Genomic DNA, 21,723 nt, shown 5'->3' with positions numbered 1-21,723 from the left:
ACTACAAAAATGGGAGCTCGTACGTCTATGTCCTTTTGTGAAATTGGTCCCTTCATTTCATTCAACTTATTTTCGTGCTTATATCCAATTACGGTTCAAGTACGCTGTCCTGGGCACACACACCTCAGCTATCTGGGCTGTCTGTCCAGGACAGTGGGGGTAGTTGTTAATTGTTAGTGGTTAGTGAGAGAGAAGAGGGTGTGGTGGCCCTACACCTACCCATCGAGTCGTTAAACCTCGCTCTGGGTGGGAGCTGGTACCGGGCATGAGGTGGAATGCCAAGGGAACTTTGGGGGGAGGTTTGGATGCGGATCGTAAAAATAAATAAAATTAATATATAATAAAATTATAACTATCGCAAAATTTAGGGGGGGGGCGGGGCCCTGGGGGTCCCCCTTAGATCTGCCTCTGGGAGTTGCACGGAACCAACCCTGCCATGAGAGGTAGGTATAAAGTTCACGCCCGTCACGGCGTCTTTAACGCTTTCTCAAACCGACTATATTTTCGATTCGCCAAGTCATGACAATTTTCCTTTCAGTTCTTTTTGCACACTTGGACAGTCCTATTCAGCGAACACTCAGATCGGGTCGTCAGCTGACCTTCAGACGAACCTGGTGGTGGCCAGGGAAAAGCACCATGGTTGGGGGAAAAAGACAACAACAACAACAACACAAGAAACAGCCGACGTTTACTTATATAGATGTTATTATGTACAACTATAGCGGCCTTGATCGTACTGGTTACTAAGCATTGAATTTTCAAACGCATTTAGCTTCCATTGTCTCGAAGTGTATAAAATAAGGTGCGAGGATATTCTTTCTCACCACCACAACCGCCGAATATTTTTCACTGACAGCAAGCGAAGTTTGAAGATTACTATTTTGGCATCATGAAGATCCTCTGTGTTTTGGTTCTGCTTGGCTTCATTGCCTGCAGTCAACAATTTAAACTTCAGGTAAGTGCTGCCTTGTTATAATATATACTCCATAACAGGGTTTCTGTCAAAAGGTAAAATAGGTATGGCGCCATATCCAAAATGTTTTGCGGATTTATTATTATTTTTTTTAAGTTAACCTTTTGACAAATTAATTACTTTTATCATTACTGTATGATTTTCTTAACCCTAACCCTAACCCAAAACTTAACCTATTTTCTTTCTTGTGGAGGTTCCCATACCCCCTGTTGACTGTGATTGCATTCAGTTCTATAGCGCCATACCTAAACATTACTTTCTGGCAGAAACACCTCATAATAAACCAAAAGTTTGTTTTATTTAACGACGCCGCTAGAGCACATTGATTTTTTATCTTATCATCGGCTATTGGACGTCAAACATATGGTCATTCTGACACTGTTTTTAGAGGAAACCCGCTGTCGCCACATAGGCTACTCTTTTTACGACAGGCAGCAAGGGATCTTTTATTTGCACTTCCCACAGGCAGGATAGCACAAACCATGGCCTTTGTTGAACCAGTTATGGATCACTGGTCGGTGCAAGTGGTTTACACCTACCCATTGAGCCTTGCGGAGCACTCACTCAGGGTTTGGAGTCGGTATCTCGATTAAAAATCCCATGCCTCGACTGGGATCCGAACCCAGTACCTACCAGCCTGTAGACCGATGGCCTGCCACGACGCCACCGAGGCCGGTCATAATAAACCAAAGAAACTCCTCAATCAAGCACTAGCAAGAAAAGAAGAAGAAGAAGAAATGTTTTATTTAACGACGCATTCAACACATTTTATTGACGGTTATATAGCGTCAGACATATGGCTTAGGACCACATAGCTATTGAGAGACTCACAAGTTAATTATAAGCGCAAGAGCCATCAATACGTTTTCTTTGAAAAAAGCATTTAAATTTTTTTTTCTCAGTATATGTAAGAAATAAAATATAACATTCGTGTCCGTTAGATACCATTTATCTTACAACTCGTTGTTTGAAAACGAATCCCACTTGCCTTCGCTCGTTCGATACGTTTTTAAACAACTCGTTGTAATATAAATGGTATCTAACGGCCACTCATGTAGTATTCTCTCTGTATATTTACCGGCCTCGGTGGCGTCGTAGTTAGGTCATCGGTCTACAGGCTGGTAGGTACTGGGTTCGGATCCCAGTCGAGGCATGGGATTTTTAATCCAGATACCGACTCCAAACCCTGATTGAGTGTTCCGCAAGGCTCAATGGGTAGGTGTAAACCACTTACACCGACCAGTGATCCATAACTGGTTCAACAAAGGCCATGGTTTGTGCTATCCTGCCTGTGGGAAGCGCAAATAAAAGATCCCTTGCCGCTAATCGGAAAGAGTAGCCCATGTAGTGGCGACAGCGGGTTTCCTCTCAAAATCTGTGTGGTCCTTGACCATATGTTTGACGCCATATAACCGTAAATAGAATGTGTTGAGTGCGTCGTTAAATAAAATATTTCTTTCTTTCTTTGTATATTTATATGTTACATGTATACAATCCTCTGATGCTGCCGGTGATCACCTTGAGCGAAATAAAGATTTGGGGTAAGTTCAGCCAGAAAACGTTTCGCTAACGTTCGCGACCTATTTGATTGGTTACCGACGTGACCATTTGGTTTATCGTGAAGCGCATAACCATAGTTGCATAGTACCAAAGAAGACAGTTCCGTATCAAAGTTCGAGGTGCATCAAATATTTACGGAGTAAAAGCAGCTGTGGGTTTGATTGGTAGTAAGATGTGACATTGATTATTTGTGCAAATACTATTATCCATTGACAATAAATAAATACACTTTTATTTGTTATACAGTTATTATACAGTATATACCAGAGGTTGAAACTGATGCGGGGTACCCCTAAAAATGGAACTGCAATTTTCAGGTAAAAATGACGGTTGCTATTAAAAACATTAATTAAATCTCTTAAATGGAATGTGACACCCCATTTTCTTGCAGGTAGATTAAATGTGAGGTGCCACACTGTTTATTGCTGTACTTCCTGGATGTGTTGATACGCTGCTTATATCAGTTTTATTAGCAAACGTTAACTTTATCGGCAATAGAAATTGATTTGCTCTATTAGAATCTATAGCGGACGTTTTTCTGATCGGTCTGGCTGAACTCGGCTCTGGACAGACCGAACAGAAAAACGTCCGCTAGACTGGTTTATGCGCTTCACATTAAATCAAATGGCCACGTCGGGAACCAATCAAATAGTACGCGGACATAGCGAACCGTCCGTTGGCTGAACTTAGGGCTGTTATGTTCTGTTCTGTTTTGTTCCAGGTTTATCTTAAAATACAGTATATTATAATTCTTTTTTAATATGTACACCATTTCTCAACTTTATATAGAAATGTAATGTTGAATGGTGAAGAATAAGATGTTTCCACTTGCGATCTTCGTTCAACAAGCTTTTTTGTTGTTGTTGTTTTTGACTAGCCTGATTTTAAACTGAATAAATTATACTCCCGCCATTCGTGAATTGTTGATTGCGAACTATGACTTTCTGAATGTTCTGAAACACTGAACCTCCATCGGACTACAGGCTGGCAGGTACAGGGTTCGTAGCCCGGTATCGGCTCCAACCCAGAGCGAGTTCTTAAGGGCTCAATGGGTAGGTGTAAGGCCACTACACCCACCTCTCTCTCTCTCACTAACCACTAACCAATCAAACAACTAACCCACTGTATTGGACAGACAGCCCGGGTAGCTGAGGTGTGTGCCCAGGACAGCGTGCTTGAACCTTAATTGGATATGAGCACGAAAATAAGTTGAAATAAAATGAAACACTGATATATTCGGCTGGTCTTTGGTCAGGCCGCAATGTACTCTAGTGGTGTTGTTAAACAAAACAAGTCAGACCAAACTTCTAAAACTGATGCGGCGACGCGGTTTTTTCTTCTTGTTTCTTTGTTTTTCAGGCGGGGCGTAGTCTGGTGGTAAATCTCTCGCTTCATGCGCGGTCGGTCTAGGATCGATTCCCGTCGCTTGGCCCATTGGCCTATTTCTCCTTCCAGTCTATGCACCACCACTGGTATATCAACGGCCGTGGTATATGGCATCCTATCTGTGGGATGGTGCATATAAAAGAACTACAAAATATGTTTGACATCCAATAGTCGATGATTAACAAATGAATGTGCTCTTGTGGTGTCGTTAAACAAAGCAAACTAAATGTTTTCGCTTTTTTGGGGGTGGTTTTTTTTTTTTTTTTTTTTAATTTGTTGGAAACACATGGATTGAACAGAAACGGTAGGTACAGCTGTTCATTCATTTAAATTTATATCCAGCTAAGGTTTAAGCACGCTGTTCTGGTCACACACCTCAGCTATCTGGGCTGTCTGTCGAGGACAGTGGGTTAGTTGTTAGTTGGTTAGTGAGAGAGAAGAGGGTGTAGTGGCCGTACACCTACCCACTGAGTCATTAAAACTCGCTCTGGGTGGGAGCCGGTACCGGGCTGCGAACCTAGTACCTGCCAGCCTTATGCCCGATGGCTTAACCACGACACCACCGAGGCCGGTGTTAAATATCCATCCTTGTCAAATATCAATCCTTGTTAAATATCCATCCTTGTTAAATATCAATCCTTGTTCTGTAATACACGTAGTCATACAGTGTGTATCATCGTGTTTTCGATTCATCTTACATGAACCAAAACATAATTGCGGTCAATTCTTAATTGATTGTAATTATTTTAAGACACCAAATAGCTATGCTAACCCTCCACGTGTCCTCGCTATACATAAACCCGTCGGTAGGCCCATTAGGCTATTTCTCGCTCCAGCCAGTGCACCACGACTGGTATATCAAAGGTCGTGGTATGTGTTATCCTGTCTGTGGGATGGTGCATATAAAAGATCCCTAGCTGCTTATCGAAAAGAGTAGCCCATGAAGTGGCGACAGCGGGTTTCCTCTCTCAATATCTGCGTGGTCCTTAACCATATGTCCGACGCCATATAATCGTAAATAAAATGTGTTGAGTGCGTCGTTAAATAAAACATTTCCTTCCTTCGCTATACATAAAAGTAAAAAATATGGCTTCCGCCCCCCCCCCCCCCCACCCATTAGAGGCTATAACCCCTACTAGAGATCTCCCCCTCTTTCGCTAACTCTTTTTATCCTAATAATTGTCAAAATAAGAAATTAAGGGTTTTTAGTTTTTGTTTATATAGACACCACTAGAGCATTAATTAATCATCGGCTATTGTTCATCATATGAAACCCGCTACATTTTTATTTTCATTAGCAGCAAGGGACCTTTTACATGCACTTTCCCCACAGCCCGGAAAGCACATACCACAGCCTCTGACCAGTTGTGGTGCACTGATTGGAACGAGAAAAACCCCAATCAGTTGAATGGATCCACTGAGGTGGTTCGATCCTGCAACGCAAGCACCTCAGGCGAGCGATCAACCGACTGAGCTAAATCCCGTCCCCAAATAACAATGTTAGTCACCAGATTAATATGTTATTAGTCGTGGGGGGGGGGGGGGGACGGTCGGTCTGGGATCGATCCCCATCGGTGGACCCATTGGGCTACTCTTTACGATTAGCAGCAAGGGATCTTCTATATGCACCATCCCACAGACAGGACAGTACATACCACGGCCTTTGTTACACCAGTGTGGTGCACTGGCTGGAACGAGAAATAGCCAAATTGAAAATGAAGCAGCAAGGGAACTTCTATATGCACCATCCCACAGACAAGACAGTACATACCACGATCTTTGATAAGCGAGTCGTGATGCACTGGCTGGAACGAGAAATAACCCAATGGGCCCACCGACGGGGATCGATCCCAGACCGACCGAGCATGGAGCGAGCGCTGTACCACTGGGCTACATCCCGCCCCCTCATTGGCTGACGTCACTTGCTTATTTTATTTTTTTAGCGCCGCTTTCCATCAGGGCCGCCCCCAGGTGGAGCACCGCCCCCAGGTGGAGCGCCGCCCCCAGATGGAGCGCCGCCCCCAAGTGCCGATGGTGGGGATGGTGAGGATGATGATGATGATGACGGTAAGTCTGAGGCAACACGAGAGAGAGAGAGAGAGAGAGAGAGAGAGAGAGAGAGAGAGAGAGAGAGAGAGAGAGAGAGAGAGAGAGAGAGAGAGAGATAGAGAGAGAGAGAGAGAGCGCGCGAACGTAATGCTAGGCACAGACTACCAACTCCCATTGAGTCGTTAAAACTCGCTCTGGGTGGGAGCCGGTACCGAGCAGCGAACCTTGTACCTACCAGCCTTATGTCCGATGGCCTAACCACAACACCACCGAGGCCGATCTTTCTGCTATGACGACTTCTACGGCTGTCCAGTTGCTAATCTGAGCGCTCTTACAACTCGATTCTTGTCGTATACAACTCCTGCGACCGATTAGTTGTTAATCTGAGCGCACCATGCAGTCGTAAGTTGGGAGTGGAGGAAATTACAGCGCAACTGTTGAGTCGCCCGACTCCGTCGTGACAGTTGGTAGTCTGAACCTAGCATTACATACGTTGACGAGGGACATGGGTTAAGAGCTGTAACAACAGGGCGATACAGTTTCAAGGTCGTACCTAGACTAAACTAACAGGGGTAGCAGTACGCACACACACGCACGCACGCACACACACACACACACACACACACACACACACACACACAACTGCCCACTCCCAATACACCTCCGCTAAGTGCAATCCATCCATCATTTCATCCATTCATTCATCCATCCATCCATTCATCCTTCCATCTATCCATCCCTCCATTTATCGATCAATCGATCTATCAATCCAGCCAGCCAGCCAGCCAGCCAGCCAATTTATACGTCCGTAGCCTATCCATCCATCCATCCATCCATCCGTCCATCATCTCTCTATATGTCTGTCAGTCCATCCATCTATCCATTCATCGATCGATCGATCCATCCATCCATCCACCCACCCTCCCATCCATCCATACACATCCATACTCATCCATCCATCCATCCATCCATCCATCCACCCATCCATACACATTCATACTCATCCATCCATCCATCCATCCATCCATCCATCCATCCATCCATCCATCCTCCCATCCATCTATCCGTCTATCCATCCATCCATCCATACATACATCCACCTGCCGTTTAACCTTTTCTGTCCAGGGCCCCGTTCCATACAGCAATCTTAGCGCTAAGATCATCTTAAATTCTAAGGTAGTTATAGACTTAAAGTGATCTTAGCGCTAAGATCATCTTAAATTCCCGAGGCAGTTATGGACTTACGGTGATCTTAGCGCTAAGATCCATCCGAGAGGACGGTTCCCAGAGACAGGCGTGCGCCGTAGAGTTCCAGCAGCTGGTTCTGACCGTTCTCGTTACATCCCTCCCCTGAACTGAAGTGAACTGGTCTGCACGTGTGTGTTTCAGATCATCACGACGTGAACGCCGAGGATGTTAAGGAGCACATCGTCAAGGCGACGGAAGACATAGGGGAACTCATCAAGAAGATCTCAGACTTCCAGGACGTCGTCAACGCCGACAACGCAAACACAGGTCTGTCTGTCTGTATGTCAATCAATCTCTCTGTCGGTGTATCTGTGTGTCTATTTGTGAATCTGTCAGTCTACCTTCCTGCCTGAGCCCGCCCGCCTATCCGCCCGCCAATCCGCCCATCTGCCCGCCAATCCGCCCATCTGTCAGCCTATGTTTCTCTGTCTGTGTGTTTATCTGTCTGTCTGTCCGGGTTTTTTTCTGTCTGACCGTCTGTCCGTCTGTCTTTTGTATGTCTGTCCGTTTTGTTTCTGCCTAACTGTCCGTCTGTCTATCTGTCTATCTGTACGTTTCTTTCTATCTGACCGTAAGCCCGTCTGTCTTTTTTTTGTCTGCCTTCTTGTCTGTCTGTCAACCCCTTCTTGTCTGTCTGTCAACCCCTTCTTGTCTGTCTGTCAACCCTCTGTATGTCTGTCTGTTCGTCCGTCTTCTTGTTTTTCTTTGTCTACCTCTATGCCTGTCTGTCTGTCTGTTTCTATGTGTCTGTATGTCTGAATGTCTATCCCTTTGTCTGTTTGTAAGATGGGGATACGGCATATTTCTTTCATGTCCTAGGGGTGGGACATAGCCACGTGGTAAAGCACTCGCCTGATGCGTGGTCGGTCTAGGATCGATCTCCGTCGGCGAGCCCATTGGGTTATTGTTTTTTCACTCCAGCCAGTGCTCCACGACTGGTATATCAAAGTATGTACTATCTGGCCTGTCTGTGCTACTGATGGGAAAATGTAGCGGATTTTCTCTCTGAGACTATATATGTCAAACTTTTTAACTTTTCAGAAGAACATTGGCATGAAATTGCGGATCACTTTGAAAAGGTTTCGGAGAGTATAAAAGAAGACGTCGGACACCACATGCACGAGCTAAGTCGTGTGTTTGGACACCTGACAGGTAATTTTAGGTGTAATCTAATTACAATTAGCTCCACTGGTTAATTACTATTACCTGTGGATCTAACAGCACTCCGTTGGAGCTCATGTCCAGTTGACCTTTCATTCGACCAATCAAAACCTTACTTGTAAAATCATTTTAACGTGCCCATATACCACAAGGGTTTCGAACACGCCCATCCCGAGTCCGACCTCCGATAAGATCGGTGGCCTGACTCGGGATGTGTGTGTGGGGGGGGGGGGGGGGGGGGGGGAGGGGAGGTGATAGATTTGATTTGATGATGATGCTAAAAACTAGTTTAACGTGCCCATATACCACAAGGGTTTCGAACACGCCCATCCCGAGTCCGACCTCCGATAAGATCGGTGGCCTGACTCGAGATGTGTGTGTGTGGGGGGGGGGGGGGGGGGGGGGGGAGGGGGGGGGGGGGGGGGGGGGGGAGGGTGTTGAAAATGGGCAGAATTTTGAAAATAGCAATTAGTAAAAAGTTAATAAAATAGAATAAAAAAAAATAAAAAAAATAAAACATTACAAGCCAAAAAAAATAAAAAATTGACTGCTCGGCCGAATATTTATATAATTTGGAGCATTTTAGAAGGACAGTCCAAAAATAAATAAGAGAAAGAAGAGAGGATCGGACTATTTAATAATATTTAAAAAAAAGAAGTAATTTCGACATAAAATTTTTAACGAAGGTCTAAATGTTTAAAGTCCGATTTATATGTCCACGTGAGTGGCCTTGTTAAGGCCGTTGAAGGTTGGCCAACGGCGAACCGATGAGCGGAGAACCGGCAAAGGCGGGGATGAAGTACTTCCATCTCTGGTCGGCGAGGATGGTTATGACACTCCGATAGTCGTTGCCGAAAAGGGCCTTGACGATCCTGTGGATGGTGTGGCTATCCATCTCTCTAACCAGGACCGCTTGTCGGTAGACTCCTCCTCGGCGCTGAGTTAGTACCAACCCCGTCTTGCCGGCTGTAGATTTGATGGTGTGTAGCTCGTAAGCGCTTCCATCAGTTTTAACTCTGGTTTCACTAGTCCGCCCATCAGTGATGCCGGATCCGAGGTGTCCCCCTGCACGAACTTCAGGAAGACGGCCCTGATTTTCCCCATCTGAACTTTCCAGACGGCTTCCGAGTCGGAGGGGGACGGTGCGGGTGTTGGAGGTGGCCGGGCCTTCCTCTTTCCAACGGCGGCTAATCGGGCCGGTAGCTTGACGACTGGCAGTACCGGGGATACCAGCCAGTTCTGTCTGGGCCACGTAGTGGCCGGCGACGGAGGGCCTTTACGGGGCGTCTCACACACTGCGGTGTTGAGTCTGTCCCTCTCGGTGGTCGACGGTTCCGGTGTAGCTGGTTTCCTCGACTCAGGCTGGGCTGGGGACGGCGTCGCGGAAAGGACCGCCGCTGGCGATCGAGCCGCCAGTTTTGGTACCCCCCCCCCCCCCCACCCTTGCCGTTCCTGGCGCGCGTTTCTTCTTCCTCCATTTCCTTTTCTTCTGTACGATCGCGGCGTCGTACACCAAAGTCACAGAAACCCGTGACCCGGTGTACGTGACGCGATACTCAAGTAGCTTCCCGTAACTCAGTAAGGGGGGGGGGGGGGGGGGGGGGGGGGACCCGAGAGTACACGGCGAGACGTCTGTCCTCATCGCAAGTTAGCTTGGAAGTCATTTGATTTGAAAAGAATTTGAAAACATTCGGGATTATGCCGAGGGTATACGAAATGATTCGGGTGAATTACGAAGTATGCCGGAAACTAATTTCAATATAAAATTTATATAAAATTCGTTTCAAGACGAAAAAACCCAACCCCGTGATGGTATAGCCATAAAATCTGTTTATACTAGTTTACAATCCAGAGTTTATTACTGCACTTTTCCCCCTGTTTTTTAATGTTGAAATAGACCAACAAGTTCGCCTATTGCATAAATAGTCTCGCCCGATATTTTTAGAATTTGTATGCTCCCGAATAACGCTATAAAAGGCGAAGTGTGATTGGCCGATATTCAAATTATTATTTATAGATAAAATGTCACCTGGACATGGGAGTCCACACAATGCTGTTAGATCTACTGGTAGACCAGTAGAGCTAATTTTAATCAGATTGTTTTGGGCGGATGCAAGCTTGCTGGAGGGGGGAGGGTTGCATGTGGTTGGGCATAATCCTCTTTGGAGACCTAGATAGAGATTTTCGAAGTAATCTTTGCGCTACAAATTTCTTGTGGTGGGTGGCTGTGGTTGGACATAGTTCCTCTTTGGACAACCTGGACGGCAATTTAGGATGGATACAAGGATCTTGGGGGTGGGGGTGGGGTGGGGTGTGTGTGTGTGTGTGGTTGGGCATAGATCTTCTTTGGAAGGAAATGTTTTATTTAACGAGAGCGATATTTCTAGTCATCCTTCCCCGGATAATACAGTATATATATTTTTTAAAATTGGGGGTGGGGGCAGCTGTCGTGGTGTCATTACGGAAAACAATCTTTAACTTTGACGGGACTGGAATTGTATATTATTATATACTTTGTCCGACTCTGCCCGACTCTTCCCGAGTATGCCTGACGCTGCTCGAGTATGCCCGAGTATGCCCGACACTGCCCGAGTATGCCCGACAAAGCCCGACAGTGTCATAGTATATCCGACTTTGATCAAATCTACTTTCATTATGTTCATGCTTGATCCTATTGTATTACTATGTTACAAAAGAAAGGTGTAATAACTGTTTCTGTCTTTTTTCTTTCATGGCAGGTGAACTTATATGCAAGGACATGGTTGAACTTGCTAAACATTGTAAGTAAACCTGTCAGTACCATACCTGGAGCCAGTTTCACAAAACATCGTAAATTTACGTCTGCTACTAGCAAATAAACCGGTCATAGTTTTACATGTTTTTGGAATTTATTTCACGCAGAAAATGACATCATTATGGAAGATGGAGCATTTTATTGAAAAAAGAAAACTATATTTTATAACTATTTGGTTTCTTGTTAATAGTAACAAAAACTGTAGTTTAGTCGTAAATTTACGTTTACGTGCAAAACTAGGCTTACGATGTTTTGTGAAACTGGGCCCTGAGGTCTGTTGAACAGTCAAATTGTCCGCAAACGACTGACCTCCTGAACACGCCCCTCAGTTGGACGCACCCAATAATTCAGTCGGATGTCTACTAAGGTTTTAAAATTTTCATATATATATATATAGTATGTGATATTTTAAAGAATTTGATAACTTATATACACAATTGACGTATGCATTCATAGACATCAAACAAACACATTTCAATAGCAACTTTATATTGCAAGCTGCCCAGCGTGCAGTAAAACCCCCCAAAACGTTATGCACTAGTTTATTTTTATGTAAGGATATCCAAAATGACATCATTCGAATTTGATGATGATGATGATGATGATGATAACTAGTTTAACGTGCCCATGTACCACTAGGGTTTCGAACACGCTCATCCCGAGTCCGACCTCCGATAAGATCGGTGGCCTAACTCGGGATGGAGGAGGGAGGGGGGGGGGGGGTTTGAATTTGGGCAGAATTTTGAAAATAGCAATTAGTAAAAAAGTTAATAGAATAAATTAAAAAAAAGAAAAAGGTTACAAGCCAAAAATAAAAAAGAATTGACTGCTCGGCCGAATATTTATATAATTTGGAGAATTTTAGAAGGACAGTCCAAAATTAAATAAGAGAAAGAAGAGAGGATCGGACTATTTAATAATATTAAAAAAAGAGTAATTTCGACATAAAATTTTGAACGCAGATCTAAAAGTTTAAAGTCCGATCGATATGTCCACGCGAGTGGCCTCGCTAAGGCCGTTTGGATGCACAGCTTAAAAGGACGAGATGGGTTGCATCCCGTCAAGAAAACCCCTAGATTGACAGTCGTTAGACGTTGAAGGTGTAGTGCTGTGCTGAAATACAGATCTTGAGAAGCCGGATCCGTCTGAACGAGAGAGAGAATCAGACTAGGGTATAGTCCAGTCGTCATGGGTTGGTATAGTGGTGCGGACGGGCCCGACTCCGGAGGATACGAGATGGTATCACTATAAAGCAAGGTAAAGTCTAGAAAAAGAGTATTAGGGGCTGACCCCGCTTCCTATTTCTTCTTAGAGTGGGGCGGTCAGTCTTCCAGTGCTGCTAGGACAGGCTCGGACATGTAGAGACTAAACGCGAACAACCGTGGCGTTCTGCAGAATGGCCGTCATACGAGTCACGAAAAAAACAAGTCGACAGCCAGACGGAGAAATGACGTGGAGGCAAGGAATCTCGCTAAAAAAGAATCCAACCTGGTGGTGCAAGCTGTCGAAACGAGAAGCGTTTCAGCGTTCAATCAGTTCCAATGGCCGCATACATCCCAGTAGAAAACTTAATTTCGCTGACAAAAACAACGAAGTGAAGGACCCCCAAGTCGAGCACACGAAAGCACGTGCAGTGTGCACAAGCGAAACAAACACGTCTTACCGCGTGGAGCTCCAGACTGGGAATGTGTTCGAATTTGACGTCAGTTCCTATCAAAAAAACATCCCGTCACATAGTTTACGTCATTTGAATATCTAGTAATGGCGGACTGGAATTAAAGTTGTGTGTGTACAGTTTACAAAAACACGTATTAATCTTGAGATTATATGATAAACATATTATTACCCTGATGTGTTTCGGTATCGTCAGTATCATATGTTAGGAATAAAAATAATGTATTATGCTCGTTAGAGGTTCGCATAATACAATTTTTATTCCTAATATGTGATATTGACGATACCGAAAAACACTGGTAATACCCTCCCCCCACCCCACCCCCTCTCTCTCTCGGGATCGGGGGGGGGGGGGGGGGAGGGGGAGGGGGAGGGGGCTGGGGCCCGGTCCCTTAATTTTGCGAGTTATAATTTTCTTATATATTAATTTTCACCCCTCTCCAAACCTCCCTCAAAATTCCCTTGGCATTCCGCCTCATGTCATTCCCCCCCCCCCCCAATGGATTTTCTGGATCCGCCACTGAAAGCCGTTGTTTTGATTATTTAAATTAGAAGGACTTACATTTTATTATTTAGAATATTCATTTTCGTACACCTGAAGTAGTTCTAGTCATCCAAGTTTTTGTAATATGCCAACATGCACGTTCGTCTGAGAAGTAATGGTTATCGAGACAAATTCTAGTCTAGTTTTGGACGGTATTTTCCCGTTTAAACAGCACAGACTTCAGCTTCTAACTGTTATAAGCTTATTCCAATGTGTTGCAGGTTTGTAGATTAACTAAACTTAGTGTCCATTTTCAAGGGTTGAAACTAGGGTCTGCGCCTTTAAAAAAAGGCTTAGGTCAAGGTCATTGTATTTAACGTGCAGATTCAAAGCAAGCTGTTGTAGCGCACGCCTGTCATGGGCGCAGGTGTCGACCCATACCGGCTCCTCCGTCCAGGACAGGAAAGAAGAAACAAGCTTCTTAAAATCGGGGGACGGGACGTACCCCAGTAGTATAGCGTTCGCTCGATGCGCGGTCGGTGTGGGATCGATCCCCGTCGGTGGGCCCATTGGGCTATTCCTCGTTCCAGCCAGTGCACCACGACTGGTATATCAAAGGCCATGGTACGTACTACCCTGTCTGTGGGATGGTGCATATAAAGGATCCCTTGCTGCTAATCGGAAAGAGTAGCCCATGTAGTGGCGACAGCGGGTTTCCTCTCTCAATATCTGTGTTGTCCTCAACCATATGTCTGACGCCATATAACCGTAAATAAAATGTGTTGAGTGCGTCGTTAAATAAAACATTCCTTTCTTTCTTGCGTAAAATCGGCCTTACAATGTTTTACAAACGCAAGAGTATTATCAAGGGAGACAATCTAACTATTTTTTGTTCTGTTAACAGACGAAGAAAACGTAGACGAACCTATTGAAATAGAAAAAGTAAAAGAAGCCACACTTAAAGATTCAGAATGTTTGAAAGACCAACTCAAAGATCTGCTCCAGCTGCCAAAACCAGAAGGTTTGTATATTTTTAATCAATACGTTTTGGATTGAAAACATATTTTATTGCATATAATGTATATATATAAAAGGATTGGGCACAAGTTATCCAGCTTACAAAGCCCTCTCCTAATTACGAAACATTGAGTCTTGGTCGTTTTCGATATACACTATATATCAGTGATTCATTATGAAAACCAAAATTAAACAATTAAAAAAAAAAAAAATCAACAACAACCACACAAAAAAAGTAATCAAAATAATAAGTAAAATAATAAAAAAGTAGTAACTCCCCCCCCCCCCCCCCCCTCCCCCGAAACGAAAGAACAAACGTACAAACAAACCACAATAAATAAATAAATAAATAAATAAATAAATAAATAACAAGCGCCCACTTTTAAAAATTAAATAGCGGGAAATGTTTGCAAAACAGAAGACTGAAAATCTGCACAAAATAATTTTATTGTTTTTCTCTATTAATGGTGAAACTTTACTTTGATACATTTGTGGTTAACCACTTAATTTTTGCATTTACTATAGTTTTACACCCAACAGCCGATGCATTTTTCGTGCTGGGGTGTCGTTAAAGTTACATTCTCTGGTTACCATATTATAACATCATGTACAAATATGAAATACAAACTCAAAATGCACTTTAAAAAACTCGTGTGTGTTCGCTATGAACGGAGATCGTCAAAAGTATACGCTTGATTCGTCACCTGTGCCGCCATAGCTCGGCAAAACACAAACGACAGCCTGTTGTCAGTTTCAGTTAACACGTGCGTTTGCCGATTTCAAATTGTAGGGTTCGTCTCAAAAAATTAAAAGAGAAATCTTGCGCTGAGGATACGGTACTAGAGTCTTTCGTTAAAACCGGTTTGATCTTGACAACGTATAAACTTCGCTCAACACAGTCTATAACCTCAACCCCGCTGAAATCCCTGCACACGCGCCTTGGAAACCCGCTACATTTGTTTTTAGCAAGGGATCGTTTATATGTACCATCCCACAGACAGGATATCACATACCATGGTCTTGTATATACCCGCCGATGGGGATCGATCCTAGACTGACCGTGCATTTCCAAAAATAACCCCACCTTTTTAGGTCTAAATAATGAATAAAAATAACATATACTAGTAGTCTTGAAAAATGTTACGTAAATCGAACACAGTACTCTCTTCCTCTACCCCTAGAGCGTTACGTAATTAGTAACACCCCCTTACATGTAACGCGTATGCCAACAGCTGGCCACTGTCAAAATTTCAAGGCAAATCCCCCACCCACCGACCCCTGGAAAGGCGTTGTACCATACCTCTATGGATATAAATATGTTTTGGAGATATGAGATGACCCCTCAATCAAGACAGTTAAATTTGTTCAAAAATTGCGAAATCTCACGTGGTCTCCTTGTTGGGGAATTCCACACTTGTGATAAGCCAATGAAAACCGAGATCGGTAGGAGCCCGTCAAAAGTGTCCCACTTTCAAAATACTGGCTTTGTTTTTGACCCGGATAAGCCAGCGTAGTGAAATCAATGTTGAGTGCGGCGTCATATATGCACCAAACGTAATTGGATTTTCTGTTATATATGCTTAAATATAAAAAATATTCCGGATACTGCCGCTTTAAACATTCATTTATTCATTCGTTCATGCATGCATTCATTCCTTCATTACTTTTGAAAATGGTACTTCCGTTGGTGAGAACATCATTCTTTATTTGTGATAACACATACCCGTTAACACACATACGTGCGATAACATTTTAAAGACATTCTACTGGCTGCATCTAGGTGATGACCACTCCTGGTGCTTATACAACTTTTAAAGTCTAGACTTGAGACTCTAACAGAGTCTAAGACGTGAACGTCATGACAGCGCCATACAAATTGTATGCGTGTCACGTCATTAGAGATTGTGTCTAAAAAGTTTCATAAGCACGGGCCCAGGGCCCCGTTCCACGAAGCAGTCTTAGCCCTAAGATCACCTTAGGTGCATAAAGTAGAAAAACACTTAAGGTGATCTTAACGCTAATGCCATAACATCCAATGAAAAAAAAAAAAAAAAAAAAAAAAAAAAAAAAGAGAAAAAAAAAAGAAACGGTCGAAGCGATCACTCTGTGATTTGCAAGTTAACGTGATATTGACTTGTCTGTGACGCACAAGTTAACGTGAAATTGACTTGTCTGTGACGCTCTACAGGCTGGTCTACAGGTTGGTAGGTGCTGGGTTTGGATCCCAGTCGAGGCATGGGATTTTTAATCCAGATACCGACTCCAAACCCTGAGTGAGTGCTCCGCAAGGCTCAATGGGTAGGTGTAAACCACTTGCACCGACCAGTGATCCATAACTGGTTCAACAAAGGCCATGGTTTGTGCTATCCTGCCTGTGGGAAGCGCAAATAAAAGATCCCTTGCTGCTAATCGGAAAGTGGCGACAGCGGTTTTCCTCTCTATATATCTGTGTGGTCCTTAACCATATGTCTGACGCCATATAACCGTAAATAAAATGTGTTGAGTGCGTCGTTAAATAAAACATTTCTTTCTTTCTTTCTTTGTCTGTGACGCACAAGTTAACGTGAAATTGACTTGTCTGTGACGCACATGTTAACTATAAGCGCTTGGACCGTAAGGAGGAATTAGTTGGAAAAGGCGTTTAAATTTAATTTTAAACTTTGTTTTGTTTTTCAGGACGTTAGATACGTTTTAAAACAACTCGTTGTAAAATAAATTCTATCTGATAGCCACTCGTGTAGTATTATCTATATGCAATGGCAAAGGCGTAGGGTGTGGTGGGGTGGGGTGTTGGGTTGGCAGGGGTGGGTGTTCACGGGGCCACACACTATCAATCAAACTTCTTTTTTTTTTAAACTGTATTAAATTTTGTAAAATCATACATACATAGATACATACATACATAAATACATACACACATACACACATACACACATACATACATACATACATAGTTAGTGTCGGTTACCCCCCAATATGGGTTGCCCCCCCACCCCTTATTATAAAATCCTGGCTACGCCTGTGTCTATATGTAGGCTTGAATTTTTCGTTGCAGGAGAGCCGACCATTCCTGAAATCTTGGAACATGTCTCTAAGTTTTTGTCCAAGTTAAGCATCTTCACCATGAACTCCAAAGCCTTTCATCATGCGACGCACACGATACACCGTTGGTATATGGAAGAGAAAGGTAATGGCACTAAAGGCGGCGCCACACGATACACGATTGGTATATGGCGGAGCAAGGTAATGTCACTAAAGGCGAGGTCACACGATACACGATTGGTATATAGCGGAGCAAGGTAATGTCACTAAAGGCGACGTCACACGATACACGATTGGTATATAGCGGAGCAAGGTAATGTCACTAAAGGCGGCGTCACACGATACACGATCGGTATACGTCCGAGCAAGGTAATGTCACTAAAGGGGGTGTCACACGATACGAGTGTCTCGTACGAGAATAGTCACGGGAATAACTGGGAATAGCAGGCGAGGAAATCACGATGTTTCTCTCGTCGATCGGCTATTCTCGTGACGGGCCTCGTACCAGGTGTACGCCTTAATACATCATCGTGTATGTTGTACTATACGAATTAAAAGCCTCCAGGCAACAATCCATGCATCCATGCAACATCCATCCATCCATATAACAATCTATGCAACCAACCATACATCCATCCATCGACCCATCCATCCATCCATCCATCCATCCATCCATCCATGCAACCATCTATGCAACCATCTATGCAACCATCCATTTATCAATCCATCCATGTAACCATCCATCCATGTAACCACACATGCAATCATCCATCCATCCATCCACCCATCCATCCATCCATCCATTAATACATCCGTGTAACCATCCATGCAACCATCCATGCAACCATCCATCCTTCAATCCATCCATGTAACCATCCATGCAACCATATATCCTTCAATCCATCCATCCATGTAACCACCCATCCATCCATGCAACCATCCACCCATCCATCCATGTAACCAACCATCCATCCATCAATACATCCATGTAATCATCCATGCAACCAACTATTAATACATCCATGTAACCATCCATGCAACCAACTATCAATACATCCATATAACCGTCGATCAATACACCCATGTAACCATGTATGCAACCATCCATCCATCCATGCAACATTCATCCATGCAACATCCATCCATCCATCCAACCATCCATCCATCCATGCAACATCCATCCATCCATGCAACCAACCATCAATACATCCATCTAACCATCCATGCAACCATCCATCCATGTAATCATCCATGCAACATCCATCCAACCTTCCATCCATCCATGCAACCATCCATTCATGCAATCATCCATCCATCCATCCATTTATGCATTCATGCATCCATCCATCCATTTATGCATTCATGCATCCATCCATGTAACCAACCATCAATACATCCATGTAACCATCCATGTATCCATCCATACATGCATCCATCCATCCATCCACCCACCCACCCATCCACTGATCCGTCCATCCATCCATCCATCCTCCATCCATACAACCATCCATCCATCCATCCATCCATCCTCCATCCATACAACCATCCATCCATCAATAGATACATCTTCTCCCCCATTTTATTTAGGTGGAAGCGCTGCTAGTGGAGCAAGTGGAAGCGCTGCTAGTGGAGCAAGTGGAAGCGCTGCTAGTGGAGCAAGTGGAAGCGCTGCTAGTGGAGCAAGTGGAAGCGCTGGAGCAAGTGGAAGCCCCCCGGCAAACGTTCGCCAACTCGAGAGAGAGTTGCTCAGCTTCCTGAAGAAACGCAACAATTTTGCTCGTCGCTCACTGTACCGGAACTACTAAACTGCGCAGTCGCGCTCAGTGGTCGTGATCAACCAATGAACTCTGGTTTTACAAACTGATACTTTGAAATCACTGGTTTTCGTTATAAATCGTGGACTTAAGAACACAACCAAAACGTAATACAAGTGTGTACAGATAATACACATTTATAATACTACCTTTTCGATCCACGAATTTAAGTATCGAATGAAATGTATTTATAAATATAGTTGTTGTTGATTTTTTTTTTTTTGATTTTTTTTTTTTTTTTTGATGATGATACTATTAATTCGGTAAATGATACAAAATGGATCTAAAATGTTAAAAAAGCATCAGTTTCGTCAACAACAACAACAACAACAACGACGACGATCACGACGCATGTGTACATTTTATTGTAGTATCTAGTTTTACACTTTAGATAATCGGATAAGTTAGTAATGCTTTTGTTCCGAGAATATTGGAGTGTTTTTTTGTTTTGAAATGTATGGCATTTTGGACTGATAGATTTGGAAAAATATAACCTTGAAAATGTACAAATTAATAAAGCAATGTCATGCTTTGATTCAGTCTCCAAATAAATGTATTACAAGAAAAAATTGTAATTATATTTTTAGGAAATAAGTGAAATATTTTGCACATGAAATTAATAAAAATATTTGTATACCTAACAGACATGTGAGTGGGCCCATACAGGAATCTCACCACCCCCTGGAACCACTCCTCGTATGTTTGAGTACCTGTTTGAGGTTGATAACATGGTGTGTTTTTTTACTTGTTATAGACCTATGTAACATGCTTTTAGAATCCTGTTTCTTACAAATTGTAGTTTTAATGAGTTACAAATAAAACTATGGTACACCAAAACAAAGCTCGTTTTCGTTTGTTGTTATTTAATGAGGATTCCTATAATACTACCTCTAGTACCACGATCACCACCACAACTACCACCACCACCACCACTACCACCATCACCACCACCACCACCACCACCACCACTACCACCACTACCACCACCACCACCACCATTACCATCACCACCACCACCTATTATTTTAATACTACAGAGGTCAACGTACTTGTTATCTTCATAGACAAATTTCAAAAGATAATTCAAATGTTAAGTTTTTTTTTTTAATTATGAGGAATAATTTCCTAAACCGAACTATATTAAGCCCCCCAACCCCCCCCCCCAAAAAAAAAAAAAAAAAAAGAAGAAAAGAAGAAGAAGAAGAAGAAACCCAACCAAAAAAACCCCCAAAAAACAAAAACAAACAAAACCCACACAAATGAACAAACAAACAAAACAAATAACGACACAACCGGCCTCGGTGTTGTCGTGGTTAAGCCATCGAATAAAAGGCTGGTAGGTACTTGGTTCACAGGCCACTACACCCTCTTCTCTCTCACTAACCACTAACAATGAACAACTTAACCCACTGTCCTGGCAGACAACCCAGATAGCTGAGGTGTGTGCCCAGGACAGCGTGCTTGAACTTTATAATTGGATATAAGGCCGAAAATAAGCTCAAAAGAAATGAAATATTTGCGAATCTTTGGCTGAGTTTATGCATATCATCCTGTGGTATCACAAATGCCAATCTGTGTTTTAAAACTACATGTGTTTTTAGTTTCAAGTTTCAAACTTATTTTACACATGCCCTATATCCATTGAAGGAAATGTTTTATTTAACGACGCACTCAACACATTTTATTTACGGTTATGTGACGTCGGAGATATGGTTAAGGACCACACATATAATGAGAGAGGAAACCCGCTGTCGCCACTTCATGGGCTACTCTTTTCGATTAGCAGCAAGGGATCTTTTTATATGCACCATCCCATAGACAGGATAGCACATACACGGTCTTTGGTATACCAGTCGTGGTGCACTGGCTGGAGTGAGAAATAGCCCAATGGGCCCACTGACGGGGATCGATCCCAAACCGACCGCACATCAAGCGAGCGCTTTACCACTGGGCAGCAAGTCGTGGTGCACTGGCTGGAACAAGAAATAGCCCAATGGGCCTATCGATGGGGATCGATCCCAGACCGATCGTGCATCAAGCAAGCGCTGTACCACTGAGCTACGTCCCCATCCCTATATCCATTGAAGGTTCAGGCATGTCTCCCTAAGGCCCTACTCCTGGCAAGGCCAGCAGTTTGATCAAAGGGAGAGTGGAGAAAGTGCAAATAGCGTCATAATTATAAATAGCGCTTATTTTAAATATTTAAATAGTTAAATTTGTGTGTTCCTTCGATCATAATTCAGGGTCGTAGCTAGCGGGGGAGTGTGTGTGTGTGTGTGTGTGGGGGGGGGGGGGACAAGGTAAAATCCGATAAAAATAATAGAAACTTAAAGAAAATCCTCTTCTAAATTGACCGGCCTCGGTGGCGTCGTGGCAGGCCATCGGTCTACAGGCTAGTAGGTACTAGGTTCGGATCCCAGTCGAGGCATGGGATTTTTAATCCAGATACCGACTCCAAACCCTGAGTGAGTGCTCCGCAAGGCTCAATAGGTAGGTGTAAACCACTTGCACCGACCAGTGA

The 21,723-nt window shown here is 43.5% G+C and overlaps 1 protein-coding gene across 1 annotated transcript; it reads left to right on the top strand.

The window, feature by feature from the left end:
* The first annotated feature begins 889 nt into the window (after window positions 1–889).
* On the top strand, window positions 890–20,365 carry LOC121378040. The gene is made up of 8 exons (XM_041506136.1): window positions 890–955; window positions 5,863–5,986; window positions 7,358–7,483; window positions 8,258–8,368; window positions 11,116–11,157; window positions 14,234–14,350; window positions 17,402–17,533; window positions 18,976–20,365. The coding sequence occupies exons 1-8, from the start codon at window positions 890–892 to the stop codon at window positions 19,191–19,193; spliced, it is 936 nt and encodes a 311-aa protein (XP_041362070.1). The 3' UTR covers window positions 19,194–20,365.
* The last annotated feature ends 1,358 nt before the right edge of the window (window positions 20,366–21,723 follow it).

The sequence above is a fragment of the Gigantopelta aegis genome, chromosome 7 (genome assembly GCF_016097555.1).
Source record: "Gigantopelta aegis isolate Gae_Host chromosome 7, Gae_host_genome, whole genome shotgun sequence".
NCBI classification, from domain to species: Eukaryota; Metazoa; Mollusca; class Gastropoda; order Neomphalida; family Peltospiridae; genus Gigantopelta; species Gigantopelta aegis.
The sequence above is the reverse complement of the archived record's forward strand: the minus strand, read 5'-3'. Positions and strand labels throughout refer to the sequence as shown.